This window comes from Thalassophryne amazonica, chromosome 5 (genome assembly GCF_902500255.1).
Source record: "Thalassophryne amazonica chromosome 5, fThaAma1.1, whole genome shotgun sequence".
Lineage (NCBI taxonomy): Eukaryota > Metazoa > Chordata > Actinopteri > Batrachoidiformes > Batrachoididae > Thalassophryne > Thalassophryne amazonica.
This window is the reverse complement of record NC_047107.1, coordinates 89,679,046-89,701,032: the sequence shown is the minus strand read 5'-3', so window position 1 is coordinate 89,701,032 and position 21,987 is coordinate 89,679,046. Positions and strand designations below refer to the sequence as shown.

Below are 21,987 nucleotides of genomic sequence, written 5' to 3'. Positions count from 1 at the left end.
TAAGTATTTGACCCCCTAGAAAAACAGAGCTTAACAATTGGTACAGAAACCTTTGTTTGCAATTGTCAAATGTTTCCTGTAGTTCTTGGCCAAGTTTTCACACACTGCAGCAGGGATTTTGTTCCACTCCTCTATACAGATCTTCTCCAAATCTTTCAGGTTTGGAGTTTCAGCTCCCTCCAAAGATGTTCTATTGACTTCAGGTCTGGAGACTGGCCAGGCCACTCCAGGACCTTGAAATGCTTCTTACGGAGCTTCTCCTTAGTTGCCCTGCCTGTGTGTTTGGGGTCATTGTCATGCTGGAAGACCCAGCCATGACCCATCTTCAATACTCTTACTGAGGAAAGGAGGTTGTTTGCCAAAATCTCGCAATACATGACCCCATCCATCCTCCCTTCAATACGGTGCAGCCGTCCTGTCCCCTTTGCAGAAGAGCACCCCCAGAGTATGATGTTTCCACCCCCTATTCTTCATGGTTGGGATGGTTTTCTTGGGGTTGTTCTAATCCTCTAAACATGGTAAGTGGAGTTGATTCCAAAAAGCTCTATTCTGGTCTCATCTGACCACATGACCTTCTCCCATGCCTCCTCTGGATCATCCAGATGGTCACTGGTGAACTTCAAACAGGCCTGGACATGTGCTGGCTTGAGCAGGAGGACCTTCCTGCCCTGCAGGATTTTAAACCATGACAGCATCATGTGTTACTAATGTAATCTTTGTGACTGTGATCCCAGCTCTCTTCAGGTCACTGACCAGGTCCTCCTGTGTAGTTCTGAGCTTTCTCAGAATCATCCTTAACCCACAAAGTGAGATCTTGCATGGAATCCCAGACCGAGGGAGATTGACAGTCATCTTGTGTTTCTTCCACTTTCTAATAAATAATCATAACAGTTGTCTTCTACCAAGCTGCTTGCCTGTTGTCCTGTAGTCCATCCCAGCCTTGTGCAGGTCTACAGTTTTGTCCCTGGTGTCCTTAGACAGCTCTTTGGTCTTGGCTATGGTGGACAGGTTGGAGTGTGATTGACTGAGTGTGTGAACAGGTGTCTTTTATACAGGTAACAAGTTCAAACAGGTGCAGTTAATACAGGTAAAGAGTGCAGAATAAGAGGGCTTCTTAAAGAAAAATTAACAGGTCTGTGAGAGCCAGAATTCTTACTGGTTGGTAGGGGGGTCAAATACTTATTTCATGCAATAAAATGCAAATTAATTATTTAAAAATCATACAATGATTTTCTGGATTTTTATTTATTTATTTATTTATTTTTTAGATTCTGTCTCTCACAGTTGAAGTGTATCTACGATAAAAATTAGAGACCTCTTCATTCTTTATAGGTGGGAAAATTTGCAAAACTGACAGGGGGTCAAATACTTATCTTCCCCACAGTATGTGGCCCTGCGACAGACTGGCGTCCTGTCCAGGGTGTACCCTGCCTCACACTCTATGACTGCTGAGATAGGCTCCAGCCCCCCCCCCCATAACCCTTAAATGGACTAAGCAGTTGAAGATGAGTAAGTGAGACTTTGTGTGCTTCTTACCCTGTGTGCTACAATACAATGCTGCTGGAATCTCAATTTTCCTGAGGGAGTCTTTCCAAGGGATTAATAAGGTTCAGTCTAATCTAATCTACACATTTGTTGCTTGTGCCTCCAGTACAGCAGCTTCTATCAGGGATGGTTATGGTCCTGGATGATGGAGGCATCCTCAGTAAACCAGACCCAGATGTCCTGTCAGTCACTCTCAGGTCATGACAGCTCTTTCACATCTTCACATCACGGCTCCCTTTTCCCCAGCCTACAGCATCTCAGCCTGGCCTCATCTTTTCAACAGCTGTCATCCACCAGCGGCTCTCAGAGGGACCACAGCACGTCATCATCCACCAACAACAATCATCATTCCACAGCGCACGGTGCATCTCACATTAGCAGCGACTCGTCGAAAACATGTGCTAGCAACCAAACGAACAATGAACATCAACATTCACTTTCTCTTGTGAATAAAGTACCACAATCTTACTGGCCCCAGCAAATGCCACTTTGCAGCGCCCTCTACAGCCCATACCAAGAAGTGTCTACTCCCGTTCAGTTTCCATACACACAGTATAGTTGTCTGAGTGGACCTGAAGGTTTAATCCAACAGCCACAGATGGCACCGCAACTTAACGTGCAGACGGACAGCATGCACCCTGCTGGACGCGCACAGGAAGGCATCTACATGTCTTTTATCACTGCAGTCCAACAGGAGCCTCGTTGGTTACCTTCACCGCGCTGTGACGGTATGCCTGTTTGGAATCTGTGCACACAAGAATACATGATTAAAAAATACTCAGTAACAATGTAAATGTTTGATTCAAGTGTGCAAACTTGCACTTCAATTGCAGAAATTACTTTAAACATGTTGAGTCGTCTTCCATTCACATCATCCAGTAGAAACTGGTGGTCTCTGATTGAAAGCATGCTGGTCAGCATTTTAGTCTGGACGTCCTCCTGTTGCGGTGCTCTTGTTTTAACTGCTCCTTCTGTTCCTTAGGAGATGTAAATAACTTTGATCCTGATACATTTGGTGATGGTCATTACAATGAGCCAGCACAGGAGGATAAAATGCTTCCACAGGTGAGGAAAGTAATGTAACAACATGAAAGCTCATTAATTTTGATGGACTAACATTGTGAATACAACTTGGGCATATTTCAGTTCTTTAACTTGTATATTCTGTTAATTTTGCAGATTACAGGTAATTTTACATATTTGTAAGTTTGTTATTTTTAAACTACATATTAAGATTATATGCAAAGCACTCAACAATACACTGGGAACAACTTGGGGGTTAATGACTTTGCCCAAGGACTGTTAGTGGTCACAACCCCACCGCGTTAACATCTTGACCATCACCTTCCCATAAAATATTATTGCAGTTACGCTACCATATGCAGCCCAGTGGTCATAATGACTGATGTCTCAAAACAAAACACATCCATTTGTTATGGTTAGAGGTCCGGACGGGACCGGTACAAGCTATGGCCCCAAATGCTGGGAGCAAGGAAACAGAGCTGGTTGTGAACAAAAAGATATTTATTTACAAAAAGGAAAATAATAATGCTGCACTGGGGGTGCCTGCAGAGTGGAGAGTCATCCTGCTCATAGTGTTGGAACATAGGAAGCTGCAGGTTCCCGAGCCAGCCTTGAAAGGGAACTGAAATCCTGGAGTTTATGGATTCTGGAGCCGGGGCCAGGTGGGACGCACAGAACCGAGAACAGGAACTAAGAGAACAGAGGAGAGAGATGGTGAGTGATTGCACTTGTAACACTGAGGCCTTTAACAACAGACAGTTCATTGAAGGCTTAAAACAGGAATGTTCACAGTTCTGGAAATAATGTTTGCTGTTCAGGAATCATTCACAGTTCATGAATTATCGTCAGAGGTCAAATGCTGCGCGCCTTGTGACGCAGTTACAATTAAGCAGGACTTCAATCAACTTCAATCAACTTTTTTCTTATATAGCGCCAAATCACAACAAACAGTTGCCCCAAGGCACTCCATATTGTAAGGCAAGGCCATACAATAATTATGAAAAACCCCAACGGTCAAAACGACCCCCTATGAGCAAGCACTTGGCCACAGTGGGAAGGAAAAACTCCCTTTTAACAGGAAGAAACCTCCAGCAGAACCAGGCTCAGGGAGGGGCAGTCTTCTGCTGAGACTGGTTGGGGCTGAGGGAAAGAACCAGGAAAAAGACATGCCGAGAAGGGGGGCAGAGATCGATCACTAATGATTAAATGCAGAGTGATGCATACGGAGCAAAAAGAGAAAGAAACAGTGCATCATGGGAACCCCCCCCACAGTCTACGTCTAAAGCAACATAACCAAGGGATGGTCCAGGGTCACCCGATCCAGCCCTAACTATAAGCCTTAGCGAAAAGGAAAGTTTTAAGCCTAATCTTAAAAGTAGAGAGGGTATCTGTCTCCCTGATCTGAATTGGGAGCTGGTTCCACAGGAGAGGAGCCTGAAAGCTGAAGGCTCTGCCTCCCATTCTACTCTTACAAACCCTAGGAACTACAAGTAAGCCCGCAGTCTGAGAGCGAAGCGCTCTAATGGGGTAATATGGTACTACGAGGTCCCTAAGATAAGATGGGACCTGATTATTCAAAACCTTATAAGTAAGAAGAAGAATTTTAAATTCTATTCTAGAATTAACAGGAAGCCAATGAAGAGAGGCCAACACGGGTGAGATATGCTCTCTCCTGCTAGTCCCGTCAGTACTCTAGCTGCAGCATTCTGAACCAACTGAAGGCTTTTTAGGGAACTTTAGGGGACTTGACTTTAGAAATGACTTGGAGAGTTCTTAGTAGTTCAGTATCAGAGTTCATACAGTTTTTAGAAAACAGTTATTGGAAATACTTCTTGGAGTCAGTTCTTAGTCATGCACAGTCACTAGCAGAAAGGTCTGAGAGCGGAATCCCACAGAACATGACAGAATTTAACTGGAGTGTTGCAGAGCTACGTGCTCTGCGGCAGAGAGCTGGAGAGTTCCAAAGTGACATTGTGCAGGTAGCTGTGGAGCCAGGAGTTGATGCATATACATTTGTTTTTGGGCTGTTACTGTGTAATCAGAGTAAAAACAAATATGGCAGTTTTATTTTGCTGATGGACGACAATTTGAAGGAGTTAGTTGACGGTGCTAATTCTTCTAACACACACAAACAAATCCACTACGCCATAAGTATTTATCTAATAGATTACAATTTGTTCATGTAAATGGGGAATCTTCTTCACAGACTAAGGTTAATTATGGAGTTCCACAAGGTTCTGTTCTAGGACCAATTTTATTCACTTTATACATGCTTCCCTTAGGCAGTATTATTAGACGGCATTGCTTAAATTTTCATTGTTACGCAGATGATACCCATCTTTATCTATCCATGAGGCCAGAGGACACACACCAATTAGCTAAACTGCAGGATTGTCTTACAGACATAAAGACATGGATGACCTCTAATTTCCTGCTTTTAAACTCAGATAAAACTGAAGTTATTGTACTTGGCCCCACAAATCTTAGAAACATGGTGTCTAACCAGATCCTTACTCTGGATGGCATTACCCTGACCTCTAGTAATACTGTGAGAAATCTTGGAGTCATTTTTGATCAGGATATGTCATTCAAAGTGCATATTAAACAAATATGTAAGACTTCTTTTTTGCATTTACGCCTATATCTCTAAAATTAGAAAGGTCTTGTCTCAGAGTGATGCTGAAAAACTAATTCATGCATTTATTTCCTCTAGGCTGGACTATTGTAATTCATTATTATCAGGTTGTCCTAAAAGTTCCCTGAAAAGCCTTCAGTTAATTCAAAATGCTGCAGCTAGAGTACTAACGGGGACTAGAAGGAGAGAGCATATCTCACCCATATTGGCCTCTCTTCATTGGCTTCCTGTAATTCTAGAATAGAATTTTAAAATTCTTCTTCTTACTTATAAGGTTTTGAATAATCAGGTCCCATCTTATCTTAGGGACCTCATAGTACCATATCACCCCAATAGAGCGCTTCGCTCTCAGACTGCAGGCTTACTTGTAGTTCCTAGGGTTTGTAAGAGTAGAATGGGAGGCAGAGCCTTCAGCTTTCAGGCTCCTCTCCTGTGGAACCAGCTCCCAATTCGGATCAGGGAGACAGACACCCTCTCTACTTTTAAGATTAGGCTTAAAACTTTCCTTTTTGCTAAAGCTTATAGTTAGGGCTGGATCAGGTGACCCTGAACCATCCCTTAGTTATGCTGCTATAGACTTAGACTGCTGGGGGGTTCCCATGATGCACTGAGTGTTTCTTTCTCTTTTTGCTCTGTATGAACCACTCTGCATTAGTGATTGATCTCTGCTCCCCTCCACAGCATGTCTTTTTCTTGGTTCTCTCCCTCAGCCCCAACCAGTCCCAGCAGAAGACTGCCCCTCCCTGAGCCTGGTTCTGCTGGAGGTTTCTTCCTGTTAAAAGGGAGTTTTTCCTTCCCACTGTCGCCAAGTGCTTGCTCACAGGGGGTCGTTTTGACCGTTGGGGTTTTTACGTAATTATTGTATGGCCTTGCCTTACAATATAAAGCGCCTTGGGGCAACTGTTTGTTGTGATTTGGCGCTATATAAATAAAATTGATGATAATTGATAAGTTGTCTGGAGGCATGAAGAGCTGGACTAATTTGTGACGTGATTTTTTTGCTGGATTGAAGTTGTTTTATTTATTTATTTATTTATTGGGGTGGGGGAAGTACACAAAGTCAGCGCACGGCATCACGGACTACATTGTCAGAATTATTTAAAGTTGACTGCTGAAAGCGATTTTGGACTCCTATTTAAAGTTTGCGTTGGACTTTTAAGCACCAATGACAAACAACAAAATGTAAGTCCCTTTTCTGTTGTTTATAAAATAATAAAATATCAAATGGCAAGGATCTATTTTAGCCATTCCATAAAACAAATAATGACCGTTTTTACATTATTTCAGTGGAATGAAAATTTAATTTGGTGAAAGCTTTAATGTTCCATTCAACGAGGCGAAGCCAAGTTAGTAGCATGGCAGTAACTCATCTTGAAAACTGGAGCCAATCAACAGATTTCAAACATTATTTTCATTCTCAGATGCCCAAAGTTACTAAAGTTTGACTATATTTATTTTGGGAGCAGTTTGGCTGTAGATCATTGTAACCAGGCCTTTTTGTTTCAGACATACTATTTCTATTTATGACACGTTTGTTTTGAGTTATTGAGTACAATATTTTTGTTTTTTGGCAAAAAGAAGTCATGTACTATGAAAAAATCTATTTCTTTTTAATATTTTAAATGTTGTGATTTCATGTTGAACATCCTCAAAGTCTCACACGTCTGTTACTGTACATGTAGAAAGGCTCTAAGCAAAATTTTGGGTTTGATCTGATTCCCGACACAAAACAGCGCGCAGGACAGCACAAGTGTCATTGCTCCTTTTCACCTGATGCAGTTGTCATTTTCACACCCAGCACCCCTGTTGTGTAAGTAACAGGTGCGTTTGCACTTACTGTGTGCCCGTAGGCATGTTAGTTAAAATGAGTTATGGTCAGGCGCAGTGCAGGTGCACGAGGAACAGCAGTCATGGCAACAAGCCTAGAGGGGTACAAGTAAACCAGCAAGGTCACACCGATTAGCTTCTTTCAGATAGTCTCCTGCTTTTCTGAGGAAGCTGTGAGATTTTCAGAGTAAAACCCCAAAGCAACTGCCAGTGACATCACCGACAACTTCCACAGGGCAAAGGTGATGGAATCACAATCCACATTTCAAAGAAGCCTTAAAGAACAGATATATTGATGCTGGATCAGTCAATGAAGTGGTACATTCCCCAGTTTTACACTAACACTGATGCATTTCCAGTGCCCCCCTCCCCCAAGATGCTCCCATATCATGCAAACAATTTCTGAATTTCAAAAAGTACCCAATGTTCTTCTAGAGAAGCTTAAACCTCTGTCCTTTTATGTTGTCTGTGTGTCCCAGGTGAAAGTGATGGCAGAAGACAGGAAAGAGTGGGAGGGCAAAGTCTTCATCTCAGAGCTTTTTTCCCACCTTCCACCACTGGCAACTACTTCCTGTGTCATAGAGGACTCAGGTAAATACACCCATGGCTGTCTGGATGTGTTGGACATACTGGGGCATGTTTGTAGGTTGTCCCCACTCAAAAAAAAGTCAAAGCATTACACACAGAGCCCCAGCCTCTGCTCCACCAATCAAAAACCATCTAAACAACAATAAAACTATTCAACTAGACCTACCAGCAGGTACACACACGGTCCAAGCCCCGTATGCGGACCGCCTCCCGAGGACCCGCAAGGACCATGTGACTCGTAATGATACAGCTGCGAGACAAGGGCCTGACCCACAGAGCCACGTGGGCGATGGCATTGTTCTGCCAACTTTGCCTTCATAAGGACTAAATTTAACAACCGTTGCTCCCACCATGTGCATGAAGTGTTGTGCGTCCAGGTAACTATGCTGTAATGCTGTCTGTCGGTCTATATTTATCAATATTCAAAATCTAATTTACCTTCATTTCTGATCAACCAAGTGTTCTACCAAAAAGCAACAACATTGATAGAAATATTGTCTTTATGGTACACATAAAAGTAAAGGCAAAGGATTGAGTTGAATGTTTTGTAAATGACAATCACAATATCAGTCACTTAAAGGTGCTTCTTCTGTATAAGGTTTAACTTGACCCCTCCCCTGAGCAAGTACCCCAGCTAACACACAACATTTTGGTAATGTTATATATTGGTTATATTTAGGATATTATCAGAAATGTTTCTAGAACATTTTCCTAATGCTATTACTTTCTTTTGTATATTGACAAGTCATGTGTATAGTTGAGGGAAATTTGACAAATATATTAATTCTGCTCTCACCGTCTTTCTTACTCCAAATTTCTTTCAGTGACTAGAATATGACTTTAGGCAATGTTTCAAATTTGTAGTGATTAAACCATTACTTAAGAAATGTAACCTTGACCCTAGTGCAGGGGCGGGCAATCCTGTGCCATGAAGGGTCAAGACACTGCAGGTTTCCCTTTCTACCAATCGCCTCAGCAGGTAATTTCATTGATGATCGGGTGTTTATGTTCAGGGGAGACGCTCATCAGCAAACCCACCTGCTGAGGTGATTGGTTGCAAGGAAAACCTGCACTGTCTTGGCCCTTGTTGCCCACAGCTGCCCTAGTGTACTGAAAAACTGAAGGCCGATATCAAATCTATCATTTTGTTCTAAAATTTTGGAAAAAGTGGTTTCACAGCAGCTCATGGACCACCTTAATGAGAATAATCTCTTTGAGCCACTGCAATCTGCTTTTAGGAAATATCATTCCACAGAGACGGCTCTCACTAAAGTGGTGAATGATCTTCTGCTTACAATGGATTCAGACACCACTACAGTTCTGGTGCTGTTAGGTCTTAGCGCTGCGTTTGATATGGTGGATCACCATATTCTACTTGATAGGCTGGAGAATCATTTTAGGATTACTGGGAATGTCCTTGCATGGTTGACCAGTCATTCTTACTGTGTTTTGTACAATAATACTACTTCTAACCTTGGTGACATGTAATATGGGGTTCCATAGGGGTCCATCTTAGGCCCCCTGCTTTTCTCCTTTTTTATAGCCCTCTTGGGCACATATTGCAGTGTTTTGGGATTACCTTTCTTTGCTATACTGATGATACTTAGTTGTACATGCCGATGACTGCTAGCAATCTCATCCACATAAAATCCTTAGAGGATTGCCTTGCATCAGTGAAAAGCTGGATGTTCAGCAATTTTTTACTTTGACCTACACATTAGAGATATTACGAGGACTGCTTTCTTCCACCTGCAGAATATAGCGAAGATTTATCCCATCCTGTCTATGGCTCATGCTGAGACCATGATTCATGCATTTGTTTCTTCTAGATTGGACTACTGCAATGTTCTATTTTCTGGTTTACCGCAGTCCAGCATTAGGGCTCTCCAACTGGTTCAAAATGCTGCTGCCAGACTCTTGACAGGAAGCAGAAAGTTTGATATTACACGCATTTTTCGCATAGCTTCACTGGCTTCCTGTCCCTGTGAGGTCGGATTTTAAGGTTCTGCTATTAACCTATAAAATTATTCATGGACTAGCACCTCCCTACTTAGCTGACCTAATTAAACCCTACATACCAGCATGACTAGTTTGTGTCCCTAGGGTGTATAAAAAGTCTGCGGGCTACAGAGCCTTCTCTTATTGTCCACCTGTTTTGTGGAATTATCTCCCAATGGAGAAAAAAGGTCTGGTTCTATAGAGACATTCAAGTCCAGACTTAAGATGCATTTATTCTCCCTTTCGTATGGCTAGCATGCTGGCACTATGCTTAAATGGTAAATGGACAGCATTTATATAGCGCTTTTCCATCTTCATCAGATGCTCAAAGCGCTTTACACATGAATGCCTCACATTCACCCCGATGTGAGGGTGCTGCCATACAAGGTACTCACCACACACCGGGAGCAACTAGGGGATTAAGAACCTTGCCCAAGGGCCCTTAGTGATTTTCTGGTCAGGCTGGGATTTGAACCGAGGATCCTCTGCTCTCAAGCCCAACACTTTAACCACTAGACCATCACCTCCCCTTCCTATCCTTTTTAAATAAATTTTATTAGTAACAGAACGGGTCTAGGCCAGGTGTGGTTTTTCCGGCCAACTGATTCTGCTCTTTTTCTCTCTGTCTGAGGTGCAGAGGGAAATGTGCAGGAGTGGTGTCTGTGGACAACGGGATGCCTGAAGCTGATGCAGCAGATGTTTTTGAATTCCTGTTCTCTGTTTCGTCAGTGTTGTAAAACTTTGTAACTGTTAGAATGGTCCAAATCCATAACAGAAAAATGAGAGTGATTGAGGCACTTTTGTTTGAGATATAATGCAAAATGTACACCAAATGGGCTTTTCAGTATTAAACTCAAATGTCCACAAAATCCACAATCCAGATCAGATCCAGATCAAACTTTGTCGGTCAATAAAGGATGCCATCCTAAATAATGCTCTCAAATATTAGTTGAGATTGCCAGCAGTCATCGGCATGTACAACTAATTTAATGCCATTGGTATTAAAGGCACTGCGCTGCAGTGGTTTGAATCATATTTATCTAATAGATTACAATTTGTTCATGTAAATGGGGAATCTTCTTCACAGACTAAGGTTAATTATGGAGTTCCACAAGGTTCTGTGCTCGGACCAATTTTATTCACTTTATACATGCTTCCCTTAGGCAGTATTATTAGACGGCATTGCTTAAATTTTCATTGTTACGCAGATGATACCCAGCTTTATCTATCCATGAAGCCAGAGGGGACACACCAATTAGCTAAACTGCAGGATTGTCTTACAGACATAAAGACATGGATGACCTCTAATTTCCTGCTTTTAAACTCAGATAAAACTGAAGTTATTGTACTTGGCCCCAATAGAGCGCTTCGCTCTCAGACTGCAGGCTTACTTGTAGTTCCTAGGGTTTGTAAGAGTAGAATGGAAGGCAGAGCCTTCAGCTTTCAGGCTCCTCTCCTGTGGAACCAGCTCCCAATTCGGATCAGGGAGACAGACACCCTCTCTACTTTTAAGATTAGGCTTAAAACTTTCCTTTTTGCTAAAGCTTATAGTTAGGGCTGGATCAGGTGACCCTGAACCATCCCTTAGTTATGCTGCTATAGACTTAGACTGCTGGGGGGTTCCCATGATGCACTGAGTGTTTCTTTCTCTTTTTGCTCTGTATGCACCACTCTGCATTTAATCATTAGTGATTGATCTCTGCTCCCCTCCACAGCATGTCTTTTTCCTGGTTCTCTCCTTCAGCCCCAACCAGTCCCAGCAGAAGACTGCCCCTCCCTGAGCCTGGTTCTGCTGGAGGTTTCTTCCTGTTAAAATGGAGTTTTTCCTTCCCACTGTCGCCAAGTGCTTGCTCACAGGGGGTCGTTTTGACCGTTGGGGTTTTTACGTAATTATTGTATGGCCTTGCCTTACAATATAAAGCGCCTTGGGGCAACTGTTTGTTGTGATTTGGCGCTATATAAATAAAATTGATTGATTGATTGAAATATGAAAGGAATTTCATATTTTTTGACAGAGTTATGAGTTTTTGGAAATTCATTCAATGTTAATGATAGGGAATTATCCAAGATTTTTCCTGGCTTTGACCTTTGACCTATGACTTTGAAAATTGAATCAGTTCTTGCCTAAAAGTTCATAACAATATATGAAAAATTATGGGCTCCAGGCTGGTCACAAACAAACAGGGGCAAAAAACATAACCTCTACCAAACTTCATTGGTGGAGGTAATAAGCATACAGAATATATTAGAGAAATGCTAGGTTGTAACTGTCGTAGTGCTGGTGCAAATCAACTCCTGCACATTGGACCACGGGGTGAATGCTGGAATTTAAAATAATGTTCTGACACCTTGTGGGTTCTTTTTGCCCGAACACCCTAGAATGCAGACAAAGGTACAAAACTATCACTTAGTGGCCTGCGGGGTGTGTGGTTAACCATTCACAGTCAACTCACCATGCTGTCTCCTGTGTGGCTGCCATTATCACAACTGTTAATGCATAATAAAACACACTGTGAATTGTTTTGTGTGTCAAACTGTAGGTAATGCAACCCCACGTGTCATCCGCTCCACCACGTACCGTGTTCCCTGTGAAGCTCAGAATGCCACGCTCAGCCATCTGCCACTTGGAGTCCTGGTCACCCCTTTTGCCAAACAATCTCGTCAAGAGGCATGTCATCTGGTCTTCCTTACTTATCCGTATTCTGGAACAAGCTGCGGTGGCCTCGGTGGCCTTCAGATCTAGGCTTTGAAAATGAAAGAAACTGACAAACATGCTTGTTTCAAGCAACATGTGACTTCAACTAAACATATGTTGATTAGATAAAAGCAGCACCTGCTCCTGATTTCTGTCATGCATGTGATGATAAGATTATTTCCTCCAACAGACGTAGACATGTTGAGCTACCAGACAGGTACTATATGTGATATACAACCCCGATTTGCAAATTCTCTTCAACCTATATTCAATTGAATACATCACAAAGACAAGATATTTAATGTTCAAACTGAGAGACTATTATTTTTGTGCAAACATTTGTTCATTTTGAAATGGATGCCTGCAACACATTTCAAAAAAGTTGGGACGGGGCAACTAAAGACTGGGAAAGTTGATGAATGCTCAAAGAACACCTGTTTGGAAACAGGTGAGTGTCATGATTGGGTATAAAAGGAGCATCCCCGAAAAGGCTCAGCCATTCACAAGCAAAGATGGGGTGAGGGTCACCACTTTATCAACAACTGCATGAAAAAAATAGTCCAACAGTTTAAGAACAATGTTTGTCAATGTTCAGTTGCAAGGAATTTAGGGATTCCATCATCTATAGTCCATAATATAATCAGAAGTTTCAGAGAATCTGGAGAACTTTCTACACGCAAGTGCCAAAGCCGAAAACCAACATTGAATGCCCATAACCTTTGATCCCTTAGGCGGCACTGCATTAAAACCTGACATCATTGTGTAAAGGATCTTACTGCGTGGGCTCAGGAACACTTCAGAAAACCATTGTCAGTTAACACAGTTTGTCTCTACATCTACAAGTGCAAGTTAAAACTCTACCATGCAAAGCGAAAGCCATACGTCAACAACATCCAGAAATGCCGCCACCTTGTCTGGGTCCGAGCTCATTTGAAATGGACAGATGCAAAGTGGAAAAGTATGCCATGGTTTGATGAGTCCACATTTCAAATTGTTTTTGGAAATCATGGATGTCTTGTCCTTCGGAAAAAAGAGGAAAAAGACCATCCAGATTGTTACCAGCGCAAAGTTCAAAAGCCAGCATCTGCGATGGTATGGGGGTGTGTTAGTGCCCATGGCATGGTCAACTTACACATCTGTGATGGCCCCATCAGTGCTGAAAGGTACATCCAGGTTTTGGAACAACACATGCTGCCATCGAAGCAACGTCTTTTTCAGGGATGTCCCTGCTTATTTCAGCAAGACAATGCCAAGCCACATTCTGCACGTTACAACAGCATGGCTTCGTAGTAAAAGAGTGCAGGTACTAGACTGGCCTGCCTGCAGTCCAGACCTGTCGCCCATTGAAAATGTGCAGCACATTAAGAAGCACAAATACGACAACGGAGACCCTGGATTGTTGAATAACTGAATTCGTACATCAAGCAAGAATGGAAAAGAATTCCATCTACAAAGCTCCAACAATTAGTGTCCTCAGTTCCCAAATGCTTATTGAGTGTTGTTAGAAGGAAAGGTGATGTAACACAGTGGTAAACAAATCACTGTCCCAGCTTTTTTGATAATAAAACTTTTTTGGCAATAAAACAAAAACAATAAAGTTTATCAGTTTGAACATTAAATATCTTGTCTTTTTGATGTATTCAATTGAATATAGGTTGAAGAGGATTTGCAAATCATTGTATTCTGTTTTTATTTACATTTTGCGCAACATCCCAACTTCATTGGAATTGGGGTTGTATTACATTAACAACAATAACAAAAAAAAAAGCCTAGATAAATACTTTATCTTGTGACTGTGTTCCTCTGAGTATTTCTGTCTTGTTTCGCCTCTTTAGCGAGAAAGGGACATTTACAAAGTTGTTAAAATGATTGGCATTAAAACATTGTCCTTTGTTTATGAAAACTGAAAATCCATGAATTTGTCCTGCCAGCATGTATTTTTACATCCATGTTTAGCTGTAATATTTTTAAATGCCACACTTCATCTATTTTCTGTATAAAGTAGATTTTGAGAGTGAGTATGTACATGTTGATGCCCTACAGAAGCCGATGCCACTTTGCAAAGATGCAGAGTGTTTGAAGGGCTGTGGTTGGTGTGGAGCCTTCATGAGTCCCGCCATGTCCTGGCAGGACTGTGGTCAGAGGTTTTACTGTCCCTTCTGTGGTCAACTCAGCGAAGGTAAGTTTGCTGTTGCTGTCGAACTCAGTCATACCGTGTAATAAGGCCTACTGATCATTTATGGTGAATTTGTGTTTTGTTTTTTTTCCCCAGTGGTCTTGCTTTGTAGTAACGGGATGTGAATGATCATAAATTATGTACCCTTATTGCAAAGGGTAACTGATTTATTTCAGGTTTTATCCACAGTGACAGATTGTAATTACATTTATTTAAAACACCATGCTCACTGCTTTGATACATAAGATCCTAAAAAGAGATGAAATTTCATGATTTTTTTTTTTCAGTCACTGTTTAGCGTGTTTAGGGCTTAAGTTGCTTTTAAATAAATGAAAGTGGATCTGATTTTGGTTAGATACCAAATTATTATCAATGACAAAATCCTTATGCTGAACTTTAATTATATATTCAAGAGAAAAGTCACAGTATTTTTACTTGTTTGAGAGGCCCTGCAACTTATACTCAGGTGTGACTTATATCCCCAAAAAATCTTGCATTTGTTATTCATACAACCCCTGGCAAAAATTATGGAATCACCGGCCTCGTAGGATGTTCATTCAGTTGTTTAATTTTGTAGAAAAAAAAGCAGATCACAGACATGACACAAAACTAAAGTCATTTCAAATGGCAACTTTCTGGCTTTAAGAAACACTATAAGAAATCAAGAAAAAAAGATTGTGGCAGTCAGTAACGGTTACTTTTTTAGACCAAGCAGAGGAAAAAAATATGGAATCACTCAATTCTGAGGAAAAAATTATGGAATCACCCTGTAAATTTTCATCCCCAAAACTAACACCTGCATCATATCAGATCTGCTTGTTAGTCTGCATCTAAAAAGGAGTGAACACACCTTGGAGAGCTGTTGCACCAAGTGGACTGACATAAATCATGGCTCCAACACGAGAGATGTCAATTGAAACAAAGGAGAGGATTATCAAACTCTTAAGAAAGTAAATCATCACGCAATGTTGCAAAAGATGTTGGTTGTTCACAGTCAGCTGTGTCTAAACTCTGGACCAAATACAAACAACATGGGAAGGTTGTTAAAGGCAAACATACTGGTAGACCAAGGAAGACATCAAAGCGTCAAGACAGAAAACCTAAAGCAATATGTCTCAAAAATCGAAAAATGTACAACAAAACAAATGAGGAACGAATGGGAGGAAACTGGAGTCAACGTCTGTGACCGAACTGTAAGAAACCGCCTAAAGGAAATAGGATTTACATACAGAAAAGCTAAACGAAAGGCATCATTAACACCTAAACAGAAAAAAACAAGGTTACAATGGGCTAAGGAAAAGCAATTGTGGACTGTGGATGACTGGATGAAAGTCATATTCAGTGATGAATCTCGAATCTGCATTGGGCAAGGTGATGATGCTGGAACTTTTGTTTGGTGCCTTTCCAATGAGATTTATAAAGATGACTGCCTGAAGAGAACATGTAAATTTCCACAGTCATTGATGATATGGGGCTGCATGTCAGGTAAAGGCACTGGGGAGATGGCTGTCATTACATCATCAATAAATGCACAAGTTTATGTTGATATTTTGGACAATTGAAAGGATGTTTGGGGATGATGAAATCATTTTTCAAGATGATAATGCATCTTGCCATAGAGCAAAAACTGCAAAAACATTCCTTGCAAAAAGACACATAGGGTCAATGTCATGGCATAGGGTCAATGTCAATGAGCAGATCTGATTTGATGCAGGTGTTAATTTGGGGGATGAAAATTTACAGGGTGATTCCATAATTTTTTCCTCAGAATTGAGTGATTACATATTTTTTTCCTCTGCTTGGTCTAAAAAAAAGTAACCGTTACTGACTGCCACAATCTTTTTTTCTTGATTTCTTATAGTGTTTCTTAAAGCCAGAAAGTTGCCATTTGAAATGACTTTAGTTTTGTGTCATGTCTGTGAGCTGCTTTTTTTCTACAAAATTAAACAACTGAATGAACATCCTCTGAGGCCGGTGATTCCATAATTTTTGGCAGGGGTTGTAATAATAGTTGGCTGGCTTGGATTGACCTTTACATCAGATTGATGATAGTAGTGCAGAGCTGTCATATGTTGTGTAGTCGCTGTTGGCACTTAGTCACTCTGGTAATCTGGTTTACTCCCTTAGCCTTCACTCTTCCCAGAGCTAACATGGAAACGCTGTAACCCTGGCAAGGGAGGCTAGGGGTGTACTAGCACTTGACCAAGGTACGCACCCAGCGCTAGTGGAGGGAAGGAGGCACTTTGCTGCTCCATTCTAGACAGGCTCTGTGCAAAGTCATGCCATTGCCTATAATAATAATTATAGTAACTATTTATAGAGGACTTTCACAAGAATCAAAGCACCAAACAAAATACATTTCAGTAATAATGACACTGCATCAGTGCACAAAAATACCAAATTAGTGAGCTGATAATACAGATAAAAAGGTGTGATTTATATTCTGGTGCAACATATATATGGGGTTTTTTCCCCTTCAAGAGGCCTTTTTTAATGGGTGCGACCTATTCTCCCTCCAACCACAACAAAAATACCAGCTATAACACAACATTTGATAGTGTCTGTTGAGGGTTTTTACCATTAGAAGATCAAAACAAGAGCAAGACGAGGTTGGAAAATTAGGAACGAACCAACAAGGCACTCTGGTAGGAAAGTAGTAATTAGTGACATCCAAATATACTGAAGATGACAATGTAATTACAGGCAGCTGAGCAGTCAGACAGGATAGATTGGCAGGAGGTTGGACAGAGACCACGACAGGAGTGTTTATCCTTTTGGAAAGAGAACGTCAGCATATTATTCAAGTGTTTCAAAAGAATATTCTGGCATTTTTCAAAACTCTGGAGAGCAGCTGAGCACTTTCCTGACAAAAAAAGATTTATTTTATTTGATTGTCTGTGCCACAGTGCTGTGCACTTTAGGCTGTGCACCATAGATCATCAAGATATGACCCGTGGAGTTAATTTTGTTCACACACACAAACAGGACTGATAACAATGACCAAGTGTACTCTCCCACACGCGGGTGTAATGACTGCACTCATATTTGATTTCAGTCTCTTGTAGGTCTTTGTAATTACAATATTGCGAAGTGCACATTAATGAGTGTAAAGATCTGATGCAGCGGTATGTGGAGCAAATGTTGATTTCTGTGCTTTAAAATGAACCAACAGTGCAGCTTAGTCAAAGCTGTAAAAATTTATGTTTGATGATCAGCGTTAATCAAACCCAACGTGTGGGTCCTAGGGTCTGTTCCATGTTTTATTGCTGCAGTTTTGTCACCTCTCCTGTCCTCTGTGTCTTAGTGTCGTGGCAACACTACCAACCCAATAAAGGTGTGGAGGAGGTTCAGCTTGATAAAGATAAGAAGCCTGAGCTTAATATGGGATCATATGAAATCCTCAACCCACAGAAAGTTAGTTTCATACCTTCACCACATTTGCAAAAAATGTTGAGATAGTTTGAATTTTTGTGCAAATTTGGTTTTAATTAATCGTTGTTCTATGTGTTTATTTATTATGTTATATTTACTAACTTTACTTACTTTTGTAGAGTTTTAGTTGTGCAGGACTTTGATTTTTCAATGCTATTTGTTATTAAATTGATTTGATTTCACTGTGCGTATGTGTGTGTTTGTGTGTGTGTGTGGGGGGGGGGGGGGGTTGAAATAGCTATCTGTGTAAATTCTGAATGTGTAGCAGTTGTCTGCACACTAAAAAAAATGAACCGCTGCCTTAATGAGAAAAAGTGATGTAACATTTTACATAGATTTTTTTTAAGTTATTTCAACTTAGCTAAAGTTATTTCATCTTAACTGGAGAAGTCTTGTGGCATTAACTCAGTTGACAGTTGAAATAACTAAGTTGAAATAACTTTTTAAAAAATCTATGCAAATTGTTAGATCAATTTTTCTCATTGAGACAGCAGTTCATTTTTAGAGTGCACTGTGCACCAGCTCTCACACCTGGCCGAGCTTAGGGCCCTCTCCCACTGGGTTAATTGCGCATGAATTGAGTATGCAAAGTACGGGCATTCGTTTTATCCACAACAAAAATGGCCAAAAATGACAAATGTCCCAGTATGAATTATGGATATATTAATAATATATAGCAAATATACACTCAACAAAAATATAAACGCAACACTTTTGGTTTTGCTCCCATTTTGTATGAGATGAACTCAAAGATCTAAAACTTTTTCCACATACACAATATCACCATTTCCCTCAAATATTGTTCACAAACCAGTCTAAATCTGTGATAGTGAGCACTTCTCCTTTGCTGAGATAATCCATCCCACTTCACAGGTGTGCCATATCAAGATGCTGATTAGACGCCATGATTAGTGCACAGGTGTGCCTTAGACTGTCCACAATAAAACCCACCCAATACTTTAATCATATCTTAGATCTTGTTCTGACTTATGGTATGGAAATTGAAGACTTAACAGTATTCCCTGAAAACTCCCTTCTGTCTGATCATTTCTTAATAACATTTACATTTACTCTGATGGACTACCCAGCAGTGGGGAATAAGTTTCATTACACTAGACGTCTTTCAGAAAGCGCTGTAACTAGGTTTAAGGATATGATTCCTTCTTTATGTTCTCTAATGCCATATACCAACACAGTGCAGAGTAGCTACCTAAACTCTGTGAGATAGAGTATCTTGTCAATAGTTTTACATCCTCATTGAAGACAACTTTGGATGCTGTAGCTCCTCTGAAAAAGAGAGCTTTAAATCAGAAGTGCCTGACTCCGTGGTATAACTCACAAACTCGCAGCTTAAAGCAGATAACCCGTAAGTTGGAGAGGAAATGGCGTCTCACTAATTTAGAAGATCTTCACTTAGCCTGGAAAAAGAGTCTGTTGCTCTATAAAAAAAGCCCTCCGTAAAGCTAGGACATCTTACTACTCATCACTAATTGAAGAAAATAAGAACAACCCCAGGTTTCTTTTCAGCACTGTAGCCAGGGTGACAAAGAGTCAGAGCTCTATTGAGCCGAGTATTCCTTTAACTTTAACTAGTAATGACTTCATGACTTTCTTTGCTAATAAAATTTTAACTATTAGAGAAAAAATTACTCATAACCATCCCAAAGACGTATCGTTATCTTTGGCTGCTTTCAGTGATGCCGGTATTTGGTTAGACTCTTTCTCTCAGGTTGTTCTGTCTGAGTTATTTTCATTAGTTACTTCATCCAAACCATCAACATGTCCAACATGTCCCATTCCTACCAGGCTGCTCAAGGAAGCCCTACCATTATTTAATGCTTCGATCTTAAATATGATCAATCTATCTTTATTAGTTGGCTATGTACCACAGGCTTTTAAGGTGGCAGTAATTAAACCATTACTTAAAAAGCCATCACTTGACCCAGCTATCTTAGCTAATTATAGGCCAATCTCCAACCTTCCTTTTCTCTCAAAAATTCTTGAAAGGGTAGTTGTAAAACAGCTAACTGATCATCTGCAGAGGAATGGTCTATTTGAAGAGTTTGTCAGGTTTTAGAATTCATCATAGTACAGAAACAGCATTAGTGAAGGTTACAAATGATCTTCTTATGGCCTCAGACAGTGGACTCATCTCTGTGCTTGTTCTGTTAGACCTCAGTGCTGCTTTTGATACTGTTGACCATAAAATTTTATTACAGAGATTAGAGCATGCCATAGGTATTAAAGGCACTGCGCTGCGGTGGTTTGAATCATATTTATCTAATAGATTACAATTTGTTCATGTAAATGGGGAATCTTCTTCACAGACTAAGGTTAATTATGGAGTTCCACAAGGTTCTGTGCTAGGACCAATTTTATTCACTTTATACATGCTTCCCTTAGGCAGTATTATTAGACGGCATTGCTTAAATTTTCTTTGTTACGCAGATGATACCCAGCTTTATCTATCCTTACAGACATAAGGACATGGATGACCTCTAATTTCCTGCTTTTAAACTCAGATAAAACTGAAGTTAGTACTTGGCCCCACAAATCTTAGAAACATGGTGTCTAACCAGATCCTTACTCTGGATGGCATTACCCTGACCTCTAGTAATACTGTGAGAAATCTTGGAGTCATTTTTGATCAGGATATGTCATTCAAAGCGCATATTAAACAAATATGTAAGACTGCTTTTTTGCATTTACGCAGTATCTCTAAAATTAGAAAGGTAATCTTGCGACATCTGTGGCATTGTGCTGTGTGATAAAACTGCACCTTTCAGAGTGGCCTTTTATTGTGGACAGACTAAGGCACACCTGTGCACTAATCATGGTGTCTAATCAGCATCTTGATATGGCACACCTGTGAGGTGGGATGGATTATCTCAGCAAAGGAGAAGTGTTCACTATCACAGATTTAGACTGGTTTGTGAACAATATTTGAGGGAAATGGTGATATTGTGTATGTGGAAAAAGTTTTAGATCTTTGAGTTCATCTCATACAAAATGGTAGCAAAACCAAAGGTGTTGCGGTTATATTTTTGTTGAGTGTATGATGAACAGTCACGGTTGTATAACGCATTTAGTGAGGAAACGGATCTGACGCATTGCGATTATCACGGCAGTATTACGGGTGTATTATGATGCATCGCGCACATGTTGCGCGTGCACGGCATCTGCATTGTGGTCATAAATGCCGCACTCTGGCTGTCGGCATCACTATTCACACCAACAATATAGCCTCTGGAGCATTTGCTGGACTTGGACAAGTAGATTGGAGTAAAGAAGCAGTGAACAGGGCGAGTGGTGACATCAGTGGATCGCATCAGAGCACAGCTCGTCTGAACGATTATAACAAGAAGGTAAATCTGTTATAAACATAGGAATAAATACTGTAACAGCTGTAGACAAGAAGGAAAAAACACACAACTGTTTCATTTTTTTTTTTGTGCAATCCATACGCAAATCCTCCTAAACGCCAGTGGGACAGGGCCCTTAGCCACCGAGTTCTACTGAGTGGTGACTCTGCATGGAAGGTTGGGGAAAGCATGGCTTGACCAAGTCAGAAAAGGTCAGTTAAACTCATGCTATTTTAAAAATGTTCAAAGTATTCATGTCCAATTTTCACACTGAGCACAGAACCCTTAATATCAATAATTGAGGGAGGGTTTGCCAGAGTATACACCAAGTTCACCCAAAGTTGCGCTGAGGTTTTTTCAGGCAAAAGTTCCAGGGTGAAAAAAAAACAACCCCAACTTTTCTGAGTGGTGCGCCTGTTCGGGAGGACTCAGTCCCTAATATAGGCAGGGAAGAGCTGCGTGCCAGAGGGTACTGTGAGATGTAACTCAGCCAGTTCGAGCACAAAACAGTGCAGAGTTCAGCCTGGTGTTCTAGGTATAGTTCTAAGAAACATAGGACAGTGTAGCCTAATTTGGCTACTCTTGAAATAAGTCTCCCTTTTTCTTTTTCTTTTTTTTTCCCTCTTTTTTGAGAATTTGTGTAATATGATGTAACAGTTGTAAATGTACACAGTGGTCTGATTCTCATCAACATTAGTTTTTAGAA

At 40.8% G+C, this 21,987-nt stretch overlaps 1 protein-coding gene and 1 long non-coding RNA gene across 2 annotated transcripts in view; one reads left to right on the top strand and one right to left on the bottom strand.

The window, feature by feature from the left end:
• Nucleotides 1-85: 85 nt before the first annotated feature.
• The window catches only part of si:dkey-13n15.2 (protein transport protein Sec24C), a 64,906-nt gene continuing 43,004 nt past the window's right edge, over nucleotides 86-21,987 (top strand). Inside the window, exons 1-6 of the mRNA XM_034170825.1 lie at nucleotides 86-93; nucleotides 4,487-4,490; nucleotides 7,510-7,621; nucleotides 12,157-12,284; nucleotides 14,355-14,490; nucleotides 17,792-17,901. Of these exons, the coding sequence (XP_034026716.1) occupies nucleotides 7,519-7,621; nucleotides 12,157-12,284; nucleotides 14,355-14,490; nucleotides 17,792-17,901 (477 nt within the window). The 5' untranslated portion in view covers nucleotides 86-93; nucleotides 4,487-4,490; nucleotides 7,510-7,518. The remainder of the gene's footprint in view (nucleotides 94-4,486; nucleotides 4,491-7,509; nucleotides 7,622-12,156; nucleotides 12,285-14,354; nucleotides 14,491-17,791; nucleotides 17,902-21,987) is intronic.
• On the bottom strand, nucleotides 1,907-2,229 carry LOC117510927. The gene is made up of 2 exons (XR_004560845.1): nucleotides 2,118-2,229; nucleotides 1,907-2,072 (listed from the first exon to the last, which is right to left on the bottom strand). It is a non-coding gene; the product is annotated as an uncharacterized LOC117510927 (long non-coding RNA).